The 15,533-nt window shown below is 36.0% G+C and overlaps 1 protein-coding gene across 1 annotated transcript in view; it reads right to left on the bottom strand.

Annotated features, from left to right (window-relative positions):
• ADAM7 (ADAM metallopeptidase domain 7) overlaps positions 1-15,533 on the bottom strand; it is an 81,136-nt gene that overhangs the window by 50,715 nt on the left and 14,888 nt on the right. The window contains exons 5-8 of the mRNA XM_006884914.1: positions 7,380-7,458; positions 5,998-6,074; positions 4,395-4,587; positions 2,436-2,489 (exon numbers count right to left, since the gene is read on the bottom strand). Coding sequence (XP_006884976.1) covers positions 2,436-2,489; positions 4,395-4,587; positions 5,998-6,074; positions 7,380-7,458 — 403 coding nt within the window. The remainder of the gene's footprint in view (positions 1-2,435; positions 2,490-4,394; positions 4,588-5,997; positions 6,075-7,379; positions 7,459-15,533) is intronic.

Raw genomic sequence — 15,533 nt, 5'->3', positions numbered from 1 at the left:
CATTTCTTCCTTAACAATATCTAATTTTCCTACATTCATGGTTCTCACATTCCATGTCCCAATCACCAGTGTCTGCTTACAACTGTTCCTCTTTAAGCTCACAAATATATACTAAATTATTAAACCCATTGAATACTCTTTGTGTTCCTTGTTTTGATTGTCATCCTATCCACCTTTAATATTGTTGACTATTTCTCTGTTAAGTAATATTTTACCATCTTAGTTTCTACTGCCCCATATGCTTCTGATATACCATGTAATCAGGAACTGTACAAACATTTCTTCTTGTTTTTATTATGCAGTTGTCTTTTTCCATTTTCCCTAGCCTATGTAAATGATCTATATGCTTTTATACCAGGACTCCCATTAATCAATTGTTAATCAATGACCAAAATATACTGTAGATAAAGAATCAAGTGCTATCTTAGGACCTTATCAATTTTTATTTTAATCAGGGTGTAGGAAATGTTTGAGCATGCAATATTTGCATTCTTTTTGTCTTTTACTCAGTGTTTGAGATTCCTCAGGATTTGAAAGTTAGTACCCTTTTCTATCTTTTCAACTTGTTGCCATTTACAGGTCTATATTTTTGTTTAATTTCCTTGTTTAACCCATCCATTACTACTTAGACAATTCTGACTTCTCGCCACACACCATTGGATTTCCCTGACTGCTTGTTTGTTTGTTTGTTTTATTTCCCTGCACTAACTGGAATATTTAGCCTTTCTCCAACTACCTCTTTGCTCTGTCTTATTTGTTTATTTGTATTTTTGGGTATTCAAAATTTGGTGTTGTGTCTGTTGCTGTTATGTACCATAGAATCATCTATGACTCATAGCATCAAAGGGTCACTACAAGTACTTTGTCTATACATAAGAAGACAAAATCCCTGCGATCTAGGCAATTCCAACTCCTGGTGATCCTTTATTAGGTTTTGGAGGCTGTAAAACTTAGTGAGAGAGGAGACTCTCTATCTTACTCATAGAGACTGGTCGATTTGACTGTTTTGTTAGCAGTCTCGCACGTTGTACAGTATACCACCAGAATGCCGTCCTTGATATCTTATTACATATTTGCCAAATAGGATGAATAATGCACTGTAGGAACTTCTTAAAAGAAAAAAACCAAATAACAAAACACCCTCATAAAGATTGTAAGAGAATATTAACGCAGTATTATATACTGGTACTGGTGGGATAAAAAAATGCTACTGAGCATTGTGCTGAAGTTGTTGTTATGTACCATTGAGTCGGAACCGACTGATAGTTGACCCTCTGGTGGATTTTCAGAGGCAATAAATCTCATAGGAAGAGATATTACCCATCAATCTCCTGAAAATTCACTGATTTGAACCATATGTCTTTAGATTGGTGTTGCAGTACCTTATTAGTAAGCCATCAGAACTCAACAGTATACCAATGTAATGTGTCCTAAATCCAACCTTGTGGAAACTTGAGGTCTCATTTTTGTCCTTCTTTTTTAATTTATTCTCAACTAGTTTATTTACAAAATTTGAATACATTGTTTTCAAGAACAAATTCTTTCTATTTCCCTCATCCTCCCCCCAAATTGTACAACCTCATGATTAATCCCGCCTCCCCATGCACATCCTACCCCTCCGCTTCCACCTTCTCCCACTCCTCTTGGATTCTTATACTCATTCTACGATAATGGATTTATACAATATTAGTTTTTGTGGGACTCAGTTAGTTCACTCAGAATAATGTTTTCCAGTCCCTCCCAAGTTAGGTAATAATTTACAAAATCATTACTCCTGCATGCTACATATTATTCCACGTGTGAATGTACCATATTTCTCAATCCATTCTATTGTGGTTGGACATTAGGGTTGTTCCCATGTTCTTGCAATGGTGAATAATGCTTTTATGAACATTGGTGTACAAATCTCCATTTGTGCCTCAGTTCTATTTTCTCAGGGTATATTCTAAAGGGTGGAATAGCTGGGACATATGGAATTTCTATGTTCAGCTTTTTGAAGAAGCAAGGAAGCTTAATTTCCCAACTCTCAAGTCCTATACTTGAAATTCACAAAATGACTGCACTTAACATCAACAGACTGATAGGTTTAAAAACTTTCTTTGTTGTTATGACGGTTTTTTCCTCTTCAGTCTTACTACTTTGCAATTTTGTGTTTTCATTTGACTTCAACTCTATAATTTTAACAGATTTTTAACTTTCATAGTTTTTTTTCAGCATCTCTATATATTCATAATGGGAGGTATGGTCAGATCACCTTAGTCTGCCAAACCAACAAGGGTTGTACAAAACACTTACATAATTTTGTTTTCAGAAGTTAAAAGTAGAACTTTGAAGCCCGAAGAGAATTCTGATTAGAATACTATTGTCTCTTTGTTAGCATCAAACTACATTTTTACAAAGTTAAATGAAATTAAAATATTCATCTGTAAACTTACCATGTTATAATCAGCAACAATGAATAGTTCGATATATTTTTCCTTATGGATTCTCTAGAAATTTATGGAAAATTTGATTAAAAATTATTAACATTATTTTCAAAGTATGAAATATGAATGTTATTGATTTGGAAGGTTAGGTACAAGGCTATATTCAGTATTTCTATAAATCTGTCTAGATTTTATTAAAAAGTATGGTAATTTACACTAAATTTTAATAAACCCAAAGCAACATCCCTTATTTGGTTTTTCTTTCTTTGTTTCATATTTAGTAAAATACATAGAGTATAGGCTCATGAATGTAGTTATTTATAGGTTTATTCTTTTTTATTTCATTTTTATATAAGATATAGATTATAAATAGATTCATTTATCTAGCGTTTAGTTCTTTTTTTCACTAAGTAAAACAAAAGCCCTTGTAAAAAAATATGCATCTATAACCTGCTGTTAGAGACCTCTCTAAAGTGCTCAAGAGCAACTGTGTCTCTCTGAAGACTAAGGTGTGTCTGATACAGGCCATAGTCTTTGCAATCGCTTGTTATGCATCAGAGAGTTGGACAATGACTAGGGAGGACAGAAAGAGAACTGATGCCTTTGAGCTGTGGTGCTGAAGAAGAGTATTGACTGTACCATGGACTGCCAAGAAAACAAACAGATTCATCCTGGAGAAGGTTAAACCAAGCTATTCTTTGGAGGCAAGGATTCTGGGGCTTTGTCTGACATACTTTGGGCATGTAGCAAGGAGGAACAGGTCCTTGGAGAGGGACGTCATGCTTGGGAGGGTGGAGGGGACGGTGCAAGAGGGTAAGACCCTCTATAAGATGGAATGATTCAGTGACTGGGGTAATCAGGATGGGAGTGTCAGAGACAGTGCGATTGGCACAGGATAGAGCAGGGTTTAGGGCTGTTGTACATAGGGTCGCTATGAGTTGCAAACGACTCGCCAGCACTTAACAACAACGACAAAAACAACAACATAACCTGAAAATAGAACTAATGAAACTAACAGCATCAACTTATAAAAATGCTGCAAATTATATACCATTCATTTTTTACAAAAATGTTGTTTTTATTTTTAGTACATGTGCATTTAGGTTATTTAAATCTCTGAGTGAAAATCTGAAACACCACGCACTGTTTTGTGGACTAAGTAATCTTTCTTCCACAGTTGTGTTGTTATGTTATGTTATGTTATGTTATATTCATTCAATAAACATCCACAGAGCATCTGCTATGTTCCAGAGAGCTTTCTGAATAAGGACTACACCATTGTGAAACAGCTAAACACTAATGTGGTTTTCAGGTTGTTATAGGGAAGCTAATGGGCTCAGGTTTATGAAAGATGCTGAGTTTGGCACAGAATAGAGCAAGGTACAGATCCATTGTTCATAGGGTCAGTATGAGTCATAGTTGACTTGAAGGTACCTAACAACAACAACAACACAAATAGAGTCTCTAGAAGAGGGGAAGTAAACTAAATTAGAAGAAAAACTAACAGAGGTATCACATATACAACCACCATATCTGAAATGAAATTGTTACCCTTAATTGTCTTTACCAAATTAAAAGATATGACTAGTTGAAAAGAGAAAAAAATGATTTATCATCTATAAATAACATCAACTCCCAGAAACTGAAAGAGAAGATAGCATTTTAAATTTGTTGTCTCTAACCTCTGATAAAACTTTAAAACTATATACATAAGAAAAGTTATGCAAATCTACATATAGAATTTTTGGAACCCTGATTTTTTTAAGTTGATGAAACAAATTTTGAATTACAACAGAAAATAAATTTCTTCTAGATAACAAATATTTTTTAATAATTGACATTGCAGGTTTTAAACAATAAGTAATCAGACACACTTCATCAGCTGGGTTTGTAGTCTGTCTCCAGATTGTAAAGAACTAAACAAGTATTTTTCTTAGGGAAATACGATTTAAAAGATAAAGCACTCACTTCCATTTTGTTGTTTTCCATGGGTTTAATATTAGTGCTTGGAACAGTTTCCCTGGTAAAATTGAAGTCATTACAGGAGTAATTGGTGGCATACTGTATCTTCGGATTATATTTGAACACCAAATGTTCTCCCTCATCTGTGTATTTCACTGGCTCAATGAGGTACCTGAGATCATTTACTCTGAAGAATCCCCTATAGAAATTAAGAACAAAAAACATACTCAAGAACTATAAATATTCTATTGGTACCTTATTAATTTTACTTCTCACAGAAGAGAAACGATCAGATCTAGAATATAACTAGTGAGAATGCTGACACAGTGTGAAAAACATGACTAATGTCACTGAACAACTTGTATAGAAATTGGCAAAAGAGAGCATAATTTGCTGGATAAACAGAATAAAATATTTTAGAACAAGAAAGAAAGCTGCATGCCTCATGAGCATGTCGTGAGGCACATTGGGTAGGAAAGAAATGAAAAGACATAGTATTTGGCCAAATAATGTTCAGTGAAATTTAACACTTCTGTATTTTCACAAGTTTAATAGCGACCTACTACTCTGAAATGTTGATAGAATGGTAATTTACAGTCTGTGTACTTAGACACCAGATAGCCTCACAGTTTTTTCAAGTAACTTGTGAGTATTCATATCTACCATGCATTAATTTATACTAAAACATGAAGGTAAAAAAAATTCATTTGGTAGTTTTGCCACTAAAAGGCTTTTCATTCTTGGAAAGAGGCGAGACTATTAAAATGAAGTCATCATAAAGACAGGCAGGTGTTTCTTTTTCCTATTCCCTTTGTATCCCAAAATATTCCCCCTTTTTCCTTGAGTGAAAATTGAACAGAGAATTGTAATTTTTGTCTGTGATCCTCAAATCAAACTCATTGCCATCAAGTTGGAATCAACTCACAGTTGACCTACTAGCAGGTTTTCAAAGGCTGAAAAGCACATGAGAGGAGTTTGTGATCTTTTTCCCACAGAGCCCCTGGTGGAGAGATATGTACTGCCAGAGATATCAGACTCTCTATTAGACAATGACACGACGGCTCCGGTTTAAGGTTAATTCTTCAGCTTTCCTTTAAGCAAGAACATGAATCAATTGGCCAGCGCTAATAAACATTCATTTCTAGGGCCATATAGTACATCTTCTACAATTAGGTTTTCTATTTACTAAGACCTTCAAAGAGATATTCTGGTGGTACAATAATTAAGCATTTACTTTCCAACAGAAAAATTGAAAGTTCAATCCCAACAGCCACTTGGGAGAAATGTGTGATAGACTGATGCTTTAAAGGTTTTAAACCAAATGATTGCCACCTGTTGGCCTTTATCATGTTCCCAGGAGAAGATCTTTCTCCTTCACAGTGACTGACATACTCAAAGTTCTGATCTTTCAGTTGGTAGCACAACAAGGTACCTGAAAAGGTAGCCCTGGAAAACAGCATATAGTGGTTCTGTTCCAGGTCAATATTAGGTAGAAGTTACTCATTAGCAATGACTTAAAGGTTACTAAAGGGTAATAATTAAATTGAGGTAGATGTCTTCAAGAATCTACAGAGAAATTCATCAAGGAAAACAGAAGATACACTATTACCTGAGACCATAACAGGTGCTGATACTGGCAGCTGAATCTAATTCATGTATGATGGATCCTTGGTAAAAACAATGTTCCTAAATGGATAAAGATGTTACTAACATAAATATTAGCATGATATAAATAGTAGTACAACTATTAATTTGTAAATATTTCCGTTCAGAATGTATCAATATCTCATTTCAATTAATTCCATTTATTTATCCTTTGCATGCATCTATTTGGGAACAGTTGAGTCTGATTTAGGATTCTTTTGAAACATCTTAATTGTCTGATTTCTTTTAGTACTTCAATGTATGTATGTATTCTCTACTCAAAAAATAAACAATTGTCAACTTCAGAAATATTATTCTTTTCCTTAGAAATATGATTCATTTAATCTATCAAATATTCAGAAACAAAGTCACCTACCTATGCTTACATTATCTTTTCTCTATTTGTAGAATTAAGCCTAGATTCTTAGGCTTTTTCTGATTGTGTCTCATCCTTCCACCACATTTCTTCCTACCCTGTTTCTCCTTTTTTTAATCAAGTGGCATCTTGGGTAATTGTTGTTCCTCTCATTTCTGTCTTTTTAAACTCTTGCTGATCTACTTTCTGCATTCACCAGGGGCCTGAGACTTTCACAGACCATTCTCTACCCTTTACAGCAAAGAATTTTACTCCGTTTTCTTTTGTCCTATTTTACAGATAATGCATGATGATTTAGGATTTATTGAAATTAACAAATACCATTGGTAGATCTAATATATTTTCAAAACTATATTTTCGACAATAGAGAGTAATACTGACTTCATATAAAAGACTGCAGAGGGCATTTCTTGGGAAGGCAATTGAGGGCATAAAAATAGTTTTCAACAGACAGGTTAAATAAAGATTCATTTGAAGATGAGACCTCAGTATTGGTGCATCTGAAGGAATGGTAAAGGAGATAAGAATAAAGTAAGGAAGTAAGTGTCAAGAAAAGAGAGGTTTTGAAGTGGTTTCATATATTTAAGCTTTATCCATTTGGTTTGATTACCTTCTTATCAATGTACCTTATGCTTCTTTTATATCTCCTATCACCCTTTTCTTGCCAATCACGTGAGACTGAGTTCATAGAATTAATCACTGTGAAAACATTTACAATCACTAAGTTGCTTCTCAAGTAAGCAATGATCACCTTTCCTTTAGGTATTGAGTCATATAATTTATTCTGGTATCATCCAGTTAGGATATCAACCTGGGATTCATTTCTTTTGTAGCATGTTTTGAAGTGGGTTTTTTTTTGTTGTTGTTGTTGTTTTGTGGTTTGTTTGTTGTTGTTTTTTAAACTAGACTAGGGTTTCAAAACCACAGCAGGAAAGAATAGTTTCAAAGAACAAGAGTATTCATTAAAATACCACGACTTGAGGGTGCTGAATCCTCTCTTCTCCTTTTATGGAAGAGTAGATTTCACTGTAATTTGAAGCTATGAGCTCCCTGAAAAAGAGGATAGAATGATAATGACATTTACAAAGCACTTTAGTCACTCTAACCATGTGAAGCAGGCATCTCCAGGCTGCCTCCAAATCTCAGCAAGAGCCTTTTCTCTCTAAACAGGTAAGGAAGATAGAACTAGTTTATAGGAAAACTTTTTTTTTAACCTGGATTTCATGGTTTAACAAACATTGAAAAGACAGAAGAAAAAATCACGCCATTTTAGCAAAATAACATTTTAGGAAGAATTCCAACCCAATTGCAACTAAGTGAAAACTTCTTATATAAGTAATGCATATTTTTTCATTTCATGCTAATTAAATGCCCATAAGTAATTACATTAATATCTGAAATTTAAACTTCAATAGACTAATGAACCAACAAAAAAACTCATTAATAAAAATTTGTTACCTTAAGTGCCAAAATGAAGGAAAAAAATCTCTAAAATACTTATGTATATATGTTTGTTATTGTCATGTGTCAAGTAGCTTCCCTAAATTTTGTTTTGGCTAAAATATATGTTACAGGAAATGTAGAAAAATACAGAACAAATTATTATGAACCCTGCCATTATGATACAACCATTCCAAAAGTGTTGATTATAATTCATATTTACATCAATTGAAATATCAAATAGACCTCCTCAAATATTCAGGAAAAATAGAAAATCAGAAAATTCCTTGTAACTGCCTTGACTAAATTATTATAGAATACTATATCCAGAAACTGCAAAATGTACATTCTTCTGCAGTACACAAAAATACATTCACCTTGTCTGATCATACCTTTGACCACAACATTTGTTAATTTAAAAAAAAAATTAAAACTATTATAGTGCAAACCATATACTCTATTGACAAATATATAACTTAAAAAATTAATAACCTAAAAAATTGATATTTGAATACAACACAATTTTAAATAACACACTAGTCAAAGGAGGAAATTAGAAATTATAAATATTTTACTTGAATGCTAATGAAAATATAGCATCCCAAAATTTGTAAAATACACTTAAAATAATGCATTAGAAGAAATACTTTGAACTTTTTCAAAGTTTTAGAAATATTTTCCAGCTGCACTGGAAAAGATGAAAAGTTTCAGGAAGAAGAGGAAAACAGCTCAAAAGGATTGGTGAGAGAAACAGAAAGTAGAAATAATTAACAAAGAAAATTTAGCTTTCTGAAAAAACGATCACAAATTGACAAAACTTCTTAGATTGATAAGGGACAAAAAGGGAGAATTTCAATTGCTAATATTAAGAATGAAAGAACACTATAATAATTCAGATGTTAAGAGTCAGAGAACTATATTAAACACTTTATTCCAAAAAGTCTAACAATATATATGAAACAGACATTGTCTTTGAAAAAATATTATCATAAAATTTTCAGAAAATGAAGCAAACAATTTGGATAACCTACTACCTATTAAAGAAACGGAATTGAGTACAACCTCTGTACCTAAAACACACACACACACACACACACACACACACACACACACCCTTCCAGACACAGACAGTTTTATTCATTAATGCTGTCAAATATTAGAAGAAAAAGCATCATTTCTTAAAAGGAGCACTTAAAATGTAAATGAGAGAACAGTACTTAGATCATCTTATGAGACCAAATCTTAAAATCAAAACCCGATAAAGACATTACCAACTATTAAAGATTAATATCTATCATTAAAATACTTGCAAAGTTTCTCAACAAAATATTTGCAAATTAATGATAGCAATATATTTTAAAATATATTGATGTCATTCTATATTGCTATTGCTGTTGTTGTGTACCGTTGAGTTGGAACCTACCCACAGCTGTCCCTCTAGTGGATTTGCAGAATCAGTTTAATCACAGAGGAGGAGATTGCCTATCTTTCTCACATGAAGCAGCTGGGGGATTTGAACTTTGTGCCTTCAGGATTACAGTGCAGCTTCCTTACCACTATGCCACAGTGCTCCCTATATTGCTATATGTATGCTTTTATTAAATCATATATAATAAATCTCTCCTTGTCATTGAGTTGGAATGGACTCACCATTGACCCTTCTTCCTTAATTGGATGTCTGAGGCTGCAAACTACCTGGCAGGACATTATTTTTCTTGCTCCTGAGAAACTGTACTCCAACATGCACAAAGATTTGACCTTTAGTTAGTAATACAAATGTTTTTGGACTATGCCCCAGAGGTGCAAGGATGAATTAACAATGGTATTCAGATTAGTATAAATAACTCAATTGTCATTTTAATATCTTAAATCTCTTAGCAGATCTTTCAAGAAAGTAGCTGGTGACTTCTAATTTCCAGCCTTTTTCTTTACTACCAGATACATTGTGCCCTACAATTCCAGGGCACTTAATTATTATTACATGTTGGTTTTTTTTATTGCCAAAGAGGGGGAGTCAACTAATTGCTGACCCATCAGCAGGTTTTCAGAGGCTGTAGTCACACAGAAGGAGATAGAAACCACAAAAAATTAAAACCAGAAATAAAACAATTGTGTTTCCAGAAGTACACAAACATCAAAATATTTAGAAATAAATTTAACAAAAGACATACAAGAGTCAGAACAAACTCAAAACTTCTTTAATTTCCATCTAGCATTTTATATATAGAAATTAGAGAAACTATGAATTGATTTGGACCTTATCCTAATGAGTTTGAGTTTTTAAAAACTATATGGACTGCTACAAAAACAAACAGATTCATCCTGGAAAGGGTTAACTCAGGTGGCTCCTTGGAGGCAAGGATTCTGAAGCTCCATCTAACATACTTTGGACATGTGAGGAGAAACCAGTCCTTGGAGAGCGACATCATGCTTGGGGGGGGGGCTGAAGGGACAGCACAGGAAGGGAAGGCCCTCTATGAGGTGGACTGATTCAGTGACTGGGATAATTGGGATGGGAGTGTCAGAGACAATGCAACTGGCACAGGACAGAGCAGAGTTTAGGGCTGTTGTACATAGGGTCACTATGAGTCGCAGGTTACTCGACGGCACATAACAACAATAGAAACAACAACAACATAGATTTATAGAACTACGGGGTTGCTTTCATAGCTAAAAAAGTAATTTCTAGATCTATCTTGAAGGACATACGCTTATAAGGAAGTCCAGTGAATACCACATCATTCAGATATCTGCACCAACAACCAGAGCCAAAGAAGAAGAAATAGATGATTTCTACCAACTTTTACAGTCAGAGATAGATCGAACATGCAATCAAAATGCATGGATAATAATGGGTGACTGGAATGCAAAAGTTGGGAACCGAGAAGAAGAATCAGTAGTTGGAAACATGGGCTTGGTGACAGAAATGAAGCTGGAGATAGAATGATCGAATTTTGTACAATCAATGACTTATTCATTGCAAACACGTTTTGTAAGAAACATAAACACAGGTTATATACATGGATTTCACCTGACGGTATGCATAGGAATCAGATTGATCACATCTGCAGGAAAAACCCCTGGAGAAGCTCAATTATTGGCTGTGAAAACTAGGTCAGGAATTGACTGTGGAACAAACCACCAACTAGTCTTATGCAAGTTCAAGCTGAAGCTGAGGAAAATTAAACTGAATACGCAGAAGCCAAAGTATGACTTTGATTTCATCCCACCTGAATTTGAGAATCATCTCAGAAACAGGTTTGAGGCCTTGAACACTAATGAAAGAAGACCAGATGACTTGTGGGAGGATGTCAAAGGTATCATCCAGGAAGAGTGCAAACGGGCATAACAAAGACAGAAGAGGAAGAAAAGACCAAAATGGATGTCAGAAGAAACTCTGAAGATTGCACTGAAGCGTAGAGAAGCCAAAGCACAAAGAAGAATTCAAGATACTAAAGACATGAACAGAAGATTCCAAAAGGCAGCACGGAATAACAAAGCAAAACATTACAATGAAATGTGTGAGGAGCTAGAGTCAGAAAATCAAAAGGGCCGAACTCGTTCAGCATTTCTTAAGCTCAAGGAACTGAAGAACAAATTCAAACCTAGAGTTGCTATAATCAAGGATGTTTTAGGCAGAATATTAAATGATCCAGGAAGTATTAAAAGAAGATAGAAGAAATATACTGAGTCATTGTATCGAAAGGAATTGGCAGATACAGAAGAATTTAATGAAATAACATTTGAACAAGAGCTTGTGGTGATGAAGGAAGAAGTTCAAGCTGCTTTGAATAGCAAAAAATAAGGCCCCAGGAATAGATGATATACCAATTGACATATTTCAGCTAACAGATGCTGCGCTGGATGTGTTCACCAAGCTGTGCCAAGAAATCTGGAGAACAGCGAATTGGCCAACTGACTGGAAGAGATCTATATTTGTTCCCATTCCAAAGAGGGGTGACACAACAGAGTTTGGAAACCACAGAACAATATCACTGATTTCACATGCAAGGAAGATTCTACTGAAGATTATCCAAAAGTGACTGGGAAAAGCACATCAGCAGAGAATTGCCAGAAGTCCAGGCTGGGTTTAGAAGGGATGGTGGTACTAGGGATATTGTAGCTGGTGTTAGATGGATCTTAGCTGAAAGCTAAGCAATGACTAGGGAGGATAGAAGGAGAATTGATGCCTTTGAGCTGTGGTGCTGGATAAGAGTATTGAATATATACCATCGACTGCCAAGAAAACAAATTCACTCTGAAGAGGGTTAAACCAGGCTGCTCCTTGGAGGCAAGGATTCTGGGGCTTCGCCTGACATACTTTGGACATGTTGTAAGGAGGGACTGGTCCTTGGAGAGGGACATCATGCTTGGGAGGGTGGAGGGACGGCGCAGGAGGGGAAGACCCTCTATGAGGAGGATTGATTCAGTGACTGGGGTAATCGGGATGGGTGTGTCAGAGGCAGTGCGATTGGCACAGGATAGAGCAGGGTTTAGGGCTGTTGTACATAGGGTCGCTATGAGTTGCAAACAACTCAAGGGCACATAACAACCACCACAACTGAGATTTATAGGAATAAAATATTGCTATTATAATCATTACAATAAAGACTAATATCTGATTAGCTACTAAAACAGGAGGGTCACAAGTGCCCCAAAGTTTATCATTAATCCTTTAAACTACTCCATCATTTTCAACATTAATTGTTCCTCCTGCTCCTACTGACCTCAATCATCCCTGTGTTTTGTAGGGGTTGCTCAGCAACCCACTGGAAGGTCCAGAGAAGCTCAAGAAGCTGTACACTTTGTAGCTATTCCAGGTAAACTAAGGGGTGGGGTGGGGGAGGAATAAAAAACCAAACCAAACAAAACTAGGGATTTCAAGATGCAAGCTGCTTCTTTTATAAAGCACCCGGGTGTAGATAATACGCCCAGGGAACAATTTGAGCCATGCATTGTTTCTCCCAGGCAGCATTTTGAGCAGTGCATTTTTAGGAGGGAAGAGTTGAAGCAGCAGGACTAGATGGAGGCAATCATGTAAGGAAGTAAATTTTTAGTAACAGAACCGCTCTATGGCAAACATGAAAGCTCATTATCATTCTGATTACAATTTTCATCAATGTATCTATAGATCCAAGAAACTCAATTTAAAAATCCAGTAAGTTTTCTGGTTTTTTTTTCTTTCTTCTTTTTGACAAGTTGACTTCAATCCACTAGTAGTTCCTCAGGAGAAATATCTCTCTCATAATTTAAAACTCCTGAAAATCCAATAGAGTGTTGGCTCCGATTTAGATTGCATGTGATGGCAATGAGTTGAGCTGTTGATGTAGAGAATTGTCAAAAATAAACTTTATTATAAAAATAGAAGGATAATTAGTAAAACCTATATGGGAGACCAGAGAGGGTGGGGAAGGGTGGGAACAGAGGGATGATGATGGGGGAATTTTTTTTCCTCTCTCTCTGCTGTTCTATTTCTATGATTTTTGGTGTATGTGTGCCATCAAATCGGTTCTAACTGGTACAGGAGGAGATTGTCCCTCCTTCTCCAGCAGAGCATCTGGTGGATTCTAACCATGTGCATCTGGGATTGCAGTGCAGTTTGCCACTAGACCACGAGAGCTCTCTCTGCTGTTCTGTTTCTTACAACATTTTGCATTGATTTATTTTGTAACTGTTAGGAAAAAGGAGAGCGAGGACAAGGGAGAGAAAGAAAAACTGGCCCCAAGAAGCAAACAGCCCTTTATTGCGGGGTCTGAGAGGGATGCCAAGTGACCCAACCGCACAGCTCATGGAGAGGATCTAAGTGGTGCCTGGGCAGTTGGTGCGGGTTTCTTCTTATAGGAGTCCTGGGGAGGACTAAGATGTATTTCTCAGAATTTGGGTGGTTAATTAAATTAACTTTGGGCTATTTTTATCAGGCTTAGACCCTTATGAGGATCATTTGTCTGGTCTGGTCTTTGTTATGACCATCTTAGATGTTACCAGGTTTCTCAGGAAGTGATCAAGCCTGGGTGGTGGTGGTAGTGGTGGAGCAACTGGCATATTCTTCCTTCACTCACTTTTCTTTCCGCTTAAAATGTCATTTGGGTTTTGTCAATGATGTCCAAATATCTAGTGTTGTTGTTTGACGTCTTCGAGGTGACTCCAACTAATAGTGACCCTAATAGACAACAAATCTGAAACTTGCCCTGTCATCCTTATGCTCTCCTCCATGCCCAAGTCCAGTGTTAGAGTCACTGACAGTCTGTCTTGTTGAGAGTCTTCTTTTTCTCTGATCCTCCACATTTCCCGGCATTAGATATTTTTCCAAGTACTAACCTCTCTGCCAACATGCCCGAAGTATGCGAGACTAAATTTCACCATCCTTGCCAATGGGGAACACACTCATTGCTCTTCATACAAGGCAGATTTTTTTTGGTTTTTTGGCAGTCTGTGACATATTCAACACTTTTCTCAAGCATCACAGTTCAAAGGCATCAGTTCTCTGGACATCTTTATTCACTGTACAACTTTAATGTGTGGAAGCAGTTGAAAAATCTTATGGCTTGGATCAGATTCACCTTAGTCTTTAAACTTTATTTTATTTTCATTATTTTTTTGTGTATGCACGGTCAAATCAAATCTGAGTGATACAGGAGGAGATTGTCCTTCCTTCTCCAGCAGAGCATCTGGTGGATTCAAACCGCATACCTCTGGGAATGCAGTGCAGCTTCTTGCCACTGGGTCACCAGAGCTCGCTGACCTTAGTCTTTAGACTGACATTCTTGCTCTTCAGCATTTTAAAGAGGTCCTTGATATCAGATTTTCCCAGTGTAACATGTCTTTTGATTTCTTGACTGATATTACCATGTTACTGCTGTTTTGATTGTTGTTGTTGTTATCAAGTGCCTTCGAGTCGCAGGCAACTCATAGCTACCCTATGAAGGAGATAGTGGATCCAAATAAAATTAAATCATTGACAATCTTAATCTTTCCTCAATCTTTCCTTTTGGTCCACAGGTGAAAATTTTTGTTTCCTTGATGTTGGGATATAATCCATACTGAAGTCTGTAGTCTTTAACCTTATTCAGCAGATGATTCAATCCTTTGCTTTCTGCAAGTAAGGTTGTGTCATCTGCATATTGCAAGTTACTAAGATATCTTCCTCTGATTCTAATGTCACATTCTTCCTCATGTAATTCAGCTTCTCAGACAATTTGTTCTTTGTATACATTGAATAGATATAAAGAAAAGACATAGCCCTGATGCACACCATTTCTTAACTTAATTTATGCAGTATTTATTTATCCTATTCAGAAAACCATCTGCAGCAAGCACTTCAGGACCTCCTCAGTTTCAGCAAGCAGGGTTGCATCATCTGCATAACGTAGATTGTTGATAGATCTTCACCAATCCTGACGCCACACTTATCCTCACAGAGCCCAGGCTCCTGGACAATCTGTTCTGGATACAGGTTGAAAAGGTATGGAGACGGGACACATCCCTGGCATACGCCTTTACCAATTTTGAGCCATTCAGTGTTTCCTTGCTCTGTTCTTACAACTCTTTCTTGATCCAAGCATAGGCTTCACATTAGAACGATCAAGTGTTCTGGGATTCCCATTCTTCTCAGAGTCAGCCACAGTTTGTTATGATCCACACAGTCAAATACCTTTGCATAATCAATGAAACACAGATAGACATTC

Source organism: Elephantulus edwardii, unplaced genomic scaffold (assembly GCF_000299155.1).
Source record: "Elephantulus edwardii isolate Elephantulus edwardi_28Jun2011 unplaced genomic scaffold, EleEdw1.0 scaffold00038, whole genome shotgun sequence".
NCBI classification, from domain to species: Eukaryota; Metazoa; Chordata; class Mammalia; order Macroscelidea; family Macroscelididae; genus Elephantulus; species Elephantulus edwardii.
This window is presented reverse-complemented; position numbering and strand designations above follow the sequence as displayed.